Consider the following 10,544-nt stretch of genomic DNA (forward strand, 5'->3'; position numbering starts at 1 on the left):
TTTGGTTTCCTTCTTGAGTGTCATGATGCTCAGCCAATGACAGAGCCGAAGAGGTGTGTCTTCGGAAGTATCTGGAACACGTGGAAGCAGACAGCAGGGCAACACAACAGTGCGTCGTTTATGTGCAATAGAAAGCGGTGGAGACTGTCTTTCTCCCCTTTGTAATCATTGAGCTCCACAATGTATTTCACAAACAATCGGCCCTATTCTATCCTATGGTTGGGTAACTGAAGTTAATGCAAAATAATGATCTTTTGAGGTACACCAAATGACAACTATGAGGGAAAATATCTCCTCAGAAAATACAGATAGCATATGAATATAAACAAGAGTGATTCTAGAGTCTGTTGCGGCCTTCGACAAAAACCCTTTGCATAGCACCACTGTTGTAGAAGTTGTTGTCAGCCCTCAGGGACCCCCGACAGTTCTGGGGCCCCAAGCAACAACCCTGGATATGAGTTGTAGTACAAACTACTTCTGTATATAGCTGAGAAGTAGATTATTGAAAAGTCAAATTGTTGCAAACACATTTTAATACACTGTAAAAGATGTCCCTTCATAGATATCACGTGTCCTTCGCCATAAATTATCAGTAAATGATTCAAAGTGCTTTATCATAGAACAGAGTAGAATTGACTGAGTCAAAATAAGCCAAAACAGAAGAAAAAAAATGTACAGAATTAAATAATCCTGGCAGGCACTTCTCGTCTTTTGAGGTATATGCACCCACAAACAGCATCATAGACTTGGTCTTTAAAGTTCTTTTAGGTGAGGTCTTACTGGTGCAGCACACTGTCAGGTTTGGGGTAGCCAAACAGCTCAAAATCTGCTTGATAAAGCTTGTACAGTTCTGTCCTCATAGAAATGGGAATCTGGGAAAACCAGTCCTTTTCCCAACTGGCCGCAGTCCGGTTTCGTGCTCCAGAGGGGAAGCGAAGGAGATGATCCACTTGCAGAAGCTTTAGCAGCTGCAGTGCGTCCGTTTCTAGGGTTTCCAGACGGCCAATGAAGTCGTAGTTTACTTGGCACGGATGGCAGAGGCGGTAAACCTAGAAGACAAAATTTGTTATTCAGTTTCTTCAGCATGTAGCAGTGTCATTTATATGTAATGTATTTAATGTACCAAAATTAACAAATGTAGCTGTGACTTGAAAAGTACATGTACTAAATATACATGTATTTACCGTATGCCTCTCGGACAATGTGAGTAAAAAATTACTTACACCCTTGTTTTTCTTTGCACGTATACTATTTTGAGTACCTCACCTGACTAAATAAAGTCTAAACTAGAACACTGTACACTTTATAGCAGTAGTATAAAGTAGTAGAATGGAAACAAGGCCATCCTGTGTTCAGCATGATGTCATTATTCCACTTAGTCTGGCCTTTAAAAACATCTAAGGAAGTGTTTGCTCCACTCTAATGTAATGTGTTGACTTGGTACCTGACGCCAGTGTTCATTGAAGATGCTCTCCTTCTCAGTCTCTGCATCCAGTAGGTATGAGATAAACTGCTGGAAGGTCGGTTTGATCCCCGCTGCAAACGCCTCAGCCGCCGTTTCTGGCAAACTCCCTGAAATGTTGCCATAACGACGCAGAATGACTGACCCAAACTGCCGGTAGAAGTCCTCATTGGGCCTGACAATGAGAGAACAACTTGTAACTCAAGAGCTGGAATATCTCTCGTCAGTTGTTGGTCACACCTTCCAAACTTGTTTCTGAACGCTGAGATGAGCCGTACAAAGGGGTCGCGTACGAACAGGAACTTGGTGTAGTGCTGGAGCTTGAGCGCCATCAGGTGGCGGGAAAGAGAGCCATAATGGCGCCAAAACCTGGTAAACACACACGTGAAAGGTGGTTCATCAAATCCACATTTAGTTGATGTTTGGTTTTTATGAAAAGGAAGAACAAGACCATATCTGTCATGGAAGAGTCACATTGAAGTAATCAGGGTTCATTAAGTCATGCAAACATAAGAGTTTTGCTGCAGAGTGGTAAAGAAAGATCTGTCTGTGCTGCAGCAACAAGCCCCGCCTGCTCCTTCCACTCTCAAACAAGTGTCACCTCGGTAAATAACTGGTTTGGCTGGTTTGTCAAAAACACGGCATATGCTTCACACACACATTGCACAGAGAAGAATTTTGCAACTCGTCGTTGGACGAATTCATAGGCATGAATTTTTGTGCTAAAGTCTTTTGTCAGCCCTGTGCTAAAACATAATATGCTCCCATTCCACTGAGGAGACAAGGCGTGTTGGATGAGGGGTACAAATCTCGCTTAGGGTGTGAAAAGTGCTGGGCTCAAATCCTATGTGAGCCTATAATTTTGATTTAATCTCTCATTATCTAGCCACCTGGCTTATAACGTGTAAAAGGTACATTCATTCATTCATTCATTCATTCATTCATTCATTCATTTTCTACCGCTTTTTTCCTCACGAGAGGTGCTGGAGCCTATCCCAGCTGTCTTTGGGCGAGAGGCGGGGTACACCCTGGACTGGTGGCCAGCCAATCACAGGGCACATATAGACAAACAACCATTCACACTCACATTCATACCAATGGACAATTTGGAGTGGCCAATTAACCTAGCATGTTTTTGGAATGTGGCGTGAAACCGGAGTACCCGGAGAAAACCTACGCATGCACGGGGAGAACATGCAAACTCCAGATGGCCGAGGGTGGAATTGAACCCTGGTCTCCTAGCTGTGAGGTCTGCGCGCTAACCACTCGCCGCCGTGCCGCCCTGGAAAAGGTACAATATGAACTAAAAAGCATCAAGCAGTATGGTACTGTTTAAAAATACTGATAAAATGGTACACCCACACTTGGCAATTTGTACACCTAAATTCTTGTTAATTTAATAATTTCAGCGCTCCTTGTTGTTGTATAATTTACAAGATCATTGTCCTTTCCTGTATTAGTATTAACATAACCACCATGGGGCTGCACGGCGGCGAGTGGTTAGCATGCAGACCTCACAGCTAGGAGACCAGGGTTCAATTCCACCGTCGGCCATCTCTGTGTGGAGTTTGCATGTTCTCCCCGTGCATGCGTAGGTTTTCTCCGGGTACTCCGGTTTCCTCCCACATTCCAAAAACATGCTAGGTTAATTGGCGACTCCAAATTGTCCATAGGTATGAATGTGAGTGTGAATGGTTGTTTGTCTATATGTGCCCTGTGATTGGCTGGCGACCAATCCAGGGTGTACCCCACCTCTCGCCCGAAGACAGCTGGGATAGGCTCCAGCACCCCCCGTGACCCTTGTGAGGAAAAGCAGTAGAAAATGAATGAATGAATGAATAAATGACTCAAAATAATCTACAAAAGAAAATACCACAGTACAAAACACACAATCCAGAAAAACATAATCTTGTCCGGGGTTTGAACACAGGACCTCTTGTTTTTTCTCATTCCACAACACCAGGGATCACCAACCTTTACCATCATAAGAGCCATTTTCCTGGCGTCCATCCATCTCTGCCCGAGAGCAACATGTCACATTGGCTGTAAACCTGCTTTACAGCCACCCAGAATTGTGGCTCTCTCAGCCACACAGTCTATGTTTGTAGATTTCTCCAAGGCTTTCAATAATGTCACGCCCCATATTCTCTATAATTATGGCCTCCCAGAAGAGAGAGTGCAAGCTCTAAGCCCTAATGTATAACTACCCTACTGGCTTTGTTCAAAGTACAGATGGTACCTCAAAAAAATACTTCAAAGAGAAATGCATTCTTTGTCATAGTGATGGATTACATTTTAAGGCGATCATTGAAAGGAGAAAGAGTCAAGACAGAGAAGTAACACCATGACTGACACAAGTACTTCACAACCTTGACAATACAGATACACTAAAGGGGACAATTTTAAGGGTGCTCACTAGGGTCAGTCTTTCTCTTTATACCAAGAAAATGGAATACATGACAGTAAACAAGGCGCCACGGTGATCGAGTGGTTAGCGCGCAGACCTGGGTTCATTTCCACCCTCGGCCATCTCTGTGTGGAGTTCGCATGTTCTCCCCGTGCATGCGTGGGTTTTCTCCAAGTACTCCGGTTTCCTCCCACATTCCAAAAACATGCTAGGTTAATTGGTGACTCCAAATTGTCCATAGGTATGAATGTGAGTGTGAATGGTTGTTTGTCTATATGTGCCCTGTGATTGGCTGGCCACCAGTCCAGGGTGTACCCCGCCTCTCGCCCGAAGACAGCTGGGATAGGCTCCAGCACCCCTGCGGCCCTCGTGTGGAAAAGCGGTAGAAAATGAATGAATGAATGAATGAATGACAGTAAACAACGTCATTGATCATGCGCACGTCATGCATGACTTCAAATATCTATACTTTTAAAGTTCTGACTCCATGATCATGATGGATGCACGTTACGGCATAACACATAACGGTCATGTCTCCTCAACCCCACAGCAGTAAGTTACAATTTACAAATTTCTGAGGCTTCATGATGTGTTATTTTGCAGCCGTCATCAATAGAAAAAAGCACAGAGACTGTCTGAAAGGCTACTCTAACACTAAGAGTTACACAGTGCGCTTGGACGCCTCATCAACGCTGGAGCACATTGTGTGACAGAGCCTGCTTCAACAGGAGACATGTGTTAAAGATGATTAAAGGATTCCCTTGTCTTGTGTCCTGACTTTTAGCCACATTTTTAGCAATACTTTTTTCCTAAAACAAAATCCTACAATAAACGGAAAGCACAAAAACTGAAATTCCACTTTATTTGGCTTCTTTATGAAAGTGAGAGAACAAAACTGTTTTTACTCCAATACTCCAAGGATAAAACTATTAAAAAATGGTAAAAAATCTAACCAAATACTGTTTTTTTAATCAAAATTAAAAAAAACATAAACCATTAAATATGGCTTACTGTAATTTAAAGGGGCATAGCATTCATTCATTTTCTACCGCTTATCCTAAGGGTCGCGGGGGTGCTGGAGCCTATCCCAGCTGTCTTCGGGCGAGAGGCGGGGTATACCGCTGGTACCACTGGTTGCCAGCCAATCACAGGGCACATATAGACAAACAACCATTCACAATTTGGAGTCGCCAATTATGTGGGAGGAAACCAGAAAACCCGGAGAAAACCCACGCATGCACAGGGAGAACATGCAAACTCCAAGGTACACCCTGGACTGGTCGCCAGCCAATCACAGGGCACATATAGACAAACAACCGTTCACACTCACATTCATACCTATGGACAATTTGGAGTCACCAATTAACCTAGCATGTTTTTGGAATGTGGGAGAAAACCCACATATGTGCAGGGAGAACATGCAAACTCCACACAGAGATGGCAGAGGGTGGAATTGAACTCCGGTCTCCTAGCTGTGAGGCCTGCGCACTAACCACTCATCCATGGTGTGCAGCCCGGGCAGAGCATTAAAAACAACAACAGTGACAAGTGGACTAATCAGTGATTGTGTGGCATACTTAGCAAAAGTGAGGTGAAGCGAGGAGTTGTGCACCAGGTCCGGGGGCACCGACTCTGGGTCAGTATAAGGTTCTCCTGAGATGGGCGAGACCAGAGATTGGGACAGGACCACCATCACTCTCTTCCAGTTGGTGCACGCCACCTGAGGAACAAGATGATGATGATGATGGTGGTTGAGTTAAGTCTAGGAATTTATGTTGAATGTTCTGATTTGGTGGTGTACAAAAATCCAAATAAGTATGGACTGTAATGTGTTTATTATAAAGAAAACATTCTCTACCTTGGGCACATAGCAGTAGATGATCTGGTGTGTGTCATCAACGATCAAGTGGTCCAATTCCCTGTTGGGGATCTGTTCAAATGCTCGAATCCTCCCGGGAAATTCCACCACGTCTTTCCCTGAACACACATCCGTAATCCTTTGCTTCCTTGCCATTTGCTCCCTACTTCCATCTGAAATCTGATCCTGCTCTTCCTCTCTTCTCACCTCCTGTTGCCCTATTCCCTCCATGTTTATGTCTGTCCTGGTCGGAGCCCATGTTGTGTTGGATATTCCTCCATACGAAGCGGTGCTGTGGGTGGAGGCCGGGATCGAGTGGCCTGTGGTCGTCTGGGAGCAACGCTCGTGTTTGTGGTCTTGCAAAGGGTACAGACTGAAGCCCCCAACATCATCCCAGTAGGCGATGATGAGCAGGATCATGAACAAAGACCCCACGATGAACGCCACACGTAGATCACGCCATGTTCCCATCGTTATACCGCAGAAGATCCGGGGCAAGAGATTGGAGAAGAAAAGAGGTAGGGTTTATCGGAGCTCCATGGTGGCGCAAGTCTAGTACAGAAGGTGACACTTCCTGCTGAGCAGCTGTGACTGAAAGAAGCAGGAAATGTGATTTAGACTTTGACCTCTTGAGTCAAGTGATAAATCAAAAAGTAGGCAGATTGAGTGGAAACTGGACACAGTTTTGCTCGACGGGAAAGTCTTCATTTTGGAGGCAGATTAGATTAGATTAGTTTAGATTCAACTTTATTGTTATTGCTCATGTCACTTGTACAGGGCAACAAAATGCAGTTAGCATCCAACCACAAGTGCAATTTTATAAGTACCTTAGTAGTAAGTAAATGTAGAAATAGAATAGAGCTGTAAATGGACAGATCTATGTACAAACTATAACAGGCTATGACTATAATACAGTGAGGATATATACAGGGATATAAATGACTATAATATGGCTATTGCAGATAATACAGATTATAAACAGTATGCACAGTATGGATGTGACAATATATAATAACAGTAATATGTACAGTATTGCAAGTGACTATGATACAGTGTGGATATATAGATTACAATAATATAATATAATATAGATTACAGTGACAGATGTTAGAATCTGAATCAGACGGAACTTATTTGTGGATTAAATCAGCGCACTCATTGAAATACTGAATACTGAAATTCTAAATACCGGTATTAACCCCAGAGAATTACATTGTAGTAGATTACCATGACTTAAATGTGTATTATGTGTATTATATATTATGTATGTACTCAGGATGTTACAAGGGTTATGTTCACACTGCGCGGTATGATGCCCAATTGTGATTTTTGTTAAAATCCCATTTTTTATGCGGTTCACATTACTTGTTAATGTGAACACAAAGCGTGCAAGAAATAAACTGAAGTAAAACTACTTACACAAGTAAAGTTTGCTGCAGTATGTGCTCTCCTTAACGCGTTTGTGGCAATTTCAAGGATTTTTGGTGCCACAGGAGTCAATATTTTATAAACCAAATGATTGCACCGAGGAGATTAAGAAAGAGGGCAAATATTTTGATTTGCTGCAACGTCTCTTCTGAGGAACGTGTGGGTGGCAGGATTCACTGCTTCTAGCACCTCGGCGTGTTTTTCAGTCATACAGACATAGAAGAGTTACTGCAGTATACTTTTTTTTCATAGTCCTTTTCATGAAAGTAATGTTAAAGGGGACCTATTATGCTTTTTCCACTTTTCTGACCTATAAATGTAGTTAGAAAGTTGTATTCTCGTTTTAAAGGATGCCAAAGTTTCAGATAATGAGGTTTGCGTATTTGGAAGGGAGCCTTGAAAGAAGTTTGGGATGGCTCAGTAGGTTCGGTTTCAGGGGGCGTGGTAAAACTGCCCGTTTGTGATGTCACAGAGGAGCAGACTTCCTTATATAGGAGTGGCTGTAAGCCAGATAAGCTCTCTGCTCCTCTGTTTACGTTCCTAGCAATGGCTCATAAAAGGAAAGCCACATTTGTTTACAATTCCTAAAGACAGCCAGGATAAGCTCCAACATACACGTGACCCTAGTGAGGATAAGCGGCATGGAAAATGGATGGAAATTCACAGCAATCAATGTCAGTTTATCCAATACAAGAGAGTATATAATTGTTGACTTCTTAAGTCGGACTTAAGTCAGCTGAGAAGGATGAGAGGAGGATGCTTTATAAACTCAATTTTGTATATATTTTTTCCCAAACATTTGCAGGACCTTGTCAGGTTAGGTCAGGGGTCAGCAACCCGCGGCTCCAGAGCCGCATGTGGCTCTTCAGCCTCTTTGTTGTGGCTCCCTTTGCAATGCTTGAATATTTTTTAACACCACAGTGGGGAAAAAGCATGTCTTTGTAATGAGTTTAAAAAAATCCAACTTTGTGTGAGTCCATGAATGCATCCTGACTGAGTTCTGACTGGTGATTGGATGAGTACAAGGATGAGCAGACAGGATGCTATTCAGTTCTCTCTCACAGGTAAACATTAAGGAAAATACTTTATAAATACTTTTCATACTTTCCCAAAGCTATTTGACAATTCTAAAAAATAAATTAGAGATCATATAAAACAGCGACATTGGAACTTCAGGTATCAGGTAAGTTTACAGTAATTTACACATATATTTATGTAAGTTTATATTTAATATAATACTAGCAAGAGTACTCCAACTTGTTTTTTTTCTTATCTGAACTACTTTGATAGCCCCAAATTCCCTCCAATTTTGTTTTAAACATACTATGTTTTGCGGCTCCAGGCTATTTTTCTTTAGTGAGCAAGGGGGTGAAATGGCTCTTTTCATAATAAAGGTTGCCGACCCCTGGGTTTATTTACTTTGTACAACCACCTAGAATCATACAATGCATAGTTATGTTGCATTGGTAGTCAATTTGTAATCATAGTTTCTTTCAAGGATTTGAAAGAGCCTCAATAATTGTCATAATTTTGGATTAATACGCATACAATCATGTACAGTAATAAAACAGTAATAATGTTCATTAATAATTTTAGGACATCATTAGATGAGGACCTAATGATGAATTACTAACTGAAAAAAAAACTTAATTAAGAAACAATCCAGTGACTATGTCCCTTAATAATTGCACCAAGCTCTATTGGTGAGTCTTTTGTCTTTGGCAATAGGGTCTCTCCTGTGGCCGTGGGAACTGTACTATCGCTCCACCGTGGGCCCTCGTCTGTCACGGAGATGTGAACAAACGAATGTCTGAATACTTATTTTGGTATGTGGAGCAAATACATCTGCTGGTGGACAGTATGGCACCGATAGTAAAATATGCAGAGCTTACTTCTCAAGGGAGGGACAATTGTTGAGTTTTACGTATAAACAATTCACGTTGACTTTCTGTGAACATGCGCAGAGGTGTCATGTTGCACATAGACGCAGAACGTTACTGAAAGATGATCAAAATCATACAAAATGATGTCGCACACTATTATGCACGTAATGTTATACGCTTATTTGTCATTGGAAAACTAAATGGCCCTAAATGGCTCACTAAACAGACTATAGAGTGGCCGTTCATGCATGAAAACACTACTGTATGCCTCATTTCTTTCCTTCCAGCAGCCGAGAAAAAAGGCGAAGCCAACCCGCGAATCCTTTCATCCAGCTGGCATTGGAAGACTGAAGAAAGAGCGCTTGTGTTTCCATTCACTCCCTTCACGCCGCCAGCATCACGGCGGCAATGCAACCCCGTAAACTATATGGTGTTCACCAGTGGAAGACAACAGGGAAAATGCATACACTTACTCGGCTGATGAGCTCCATGGTGCCGGTCGGTTGGTACAGTCGCATGAGAGGGGCTCTGCCTGGTGATGAGCCCGGCCAAGCGGCGGGTATGCAAAGCTTTAGGGAGAAGCTGGTAGGTTGGAGCGCGGGGAGCCACAGGATGGAGAAAACATATCGCGAGATTTACTCCCCACCCCCAAGCGCGCGCACGCACACGCACGCACACACACACACATACACAGCGTTCCAGCTAAATTTAGGCCTAAAGGGAACCACAAACAAGTCCATGATAGATGATATACATGGCATACTTGTGCAGAATGAAAGTGCTGGAAATGTCGAAGTGTGAAAATGAAATGGAAAAAAGACACACTTGTGTTGTCACACTATTTCCTATGGAGGACCAACCCTTTTTTTTTTACAGCTTTGATGGAAAACTGCTGTTTAGTGCAGATGGGAAACAACTATCAATATCAGGGAGGCCACATAGGTAGCAAAGATTTCATTGAGAGTTACAGTACATACAGACCTGATCAACATCTTAAGAAAAATTGATAGAATACAAAGATGTCCTTCAACGCCACAAAACTGCCCGTTTAGACTTCGCCAAGGAGCATCAAATATGGACAATGAAAGGTGGCAAAAAGTTTTATTCTCTGATGAGAAAAAATGTAACCTTGATGGTCCAGATAGCCTCTAACCTTACTGGCATGAGAAGAAGATCCCACCTGAGCTTTTTCATTCCGTGGAGCACTGGAGCTTCAGGTGGTGCAGGGTCGTCAAACGGCAACTTGTTACATGCACATGTTGCAGTGAGTCCTCGTACTGTGTGTGGTAACTGCTGGGTTTTTCAACACTGCTGTTCACAAGACTCGCTTGACCAAGGACTCCTTCAGGGAAAATAAAATCAGTTTTGGGCCATCCCACATGTTCCCGATTTAAATCCTATAGAAAACATTTAGGGATGGATGGATTGATGGCAAGTTTATGAAAATGGCCGTCAGTTCCAGATAGTTGATGCTCTTCATTTAGCCATCTTCCCCACTCGGAGCAA

The 10,544-nt window shown here is 42.7% G+C and overlaps 1 protein-coding gene across 1 annotated transcript; it reads right to left on the bottom strand.

Moving 5' to 3' along the window:
* Window positions 1–531: 531 nt before the first annotated feature.
* Window positions 532–9,632, bottom strand: LOC131125009 (carbohydrate sulfotransferase 12-like). Its single transcript, XM_058066085.1, has 6 exons — window positions 9,512–9,632; window positions 5,728–6,318; window positions 5,447–5,589; window positions 1,703–1,831; window positions 1,445–1,637; window positions 532–1,049 (listed from the first exon to the last, which is right to left on the bottom strand). Exons 2-6 carry the CDS (start codon window positions 6,196–6,198, stop codon window positions 777–779), a joined length of 1,209 nt encoding a protein of 402 aa, XP_057922068.1. The 5' UTR covers window positions 6,199–6,318; window positions 9,512–9,632; the 3' UTR covers window positions 532–776.
* Window positions 9,633–10,544: the final 912 nt, after the last annotated feature.

Source organism: Doryrhamphus excisus, chromosome 1, assembly GCF_030265055.1.
Source record: "Doryrhamphus excisus isolate RoL2022-K1 chromosome 1, RoL_Dexc_1.0, whole genome shotgun sequence".
NCBI classification, from domain to species: domain Eukaryota; kingdom Metazoa; phylum Chordata; class Actinopteri; order Syngnathiformes; family Syngnathidae; genus Doryrhamphus; species Doryrhamphus excisus.

What these genes read in the sequence shown, in the direction of transcription:
- LOC131125009 (XM_058066085.1), bottom strand. Translation starts at nt 6,198, where the DNA reads ATGGGAACATGGCGTGATCTACGTGTGGCGTTCATCGTGGGGTCTTTG. An exon ending in CTTCACCTCACTTTTGCTAA is followed by an intron (nt 1,832 to 5,446) that starts GTATGCCACACA and finishes TGTGTTTACCAG; the next exon opens with GTTTTGGCGCCATTATGGCT. An exon ending in TTCAGAAACAAGTTTGGAAG is followed by an intron (nt 1,638 to 1,702) that starts GTGTGACCAACA and finishes TCTCATTGTCAG; the next exon opens with GCCCAATGAGGACTTCTACC.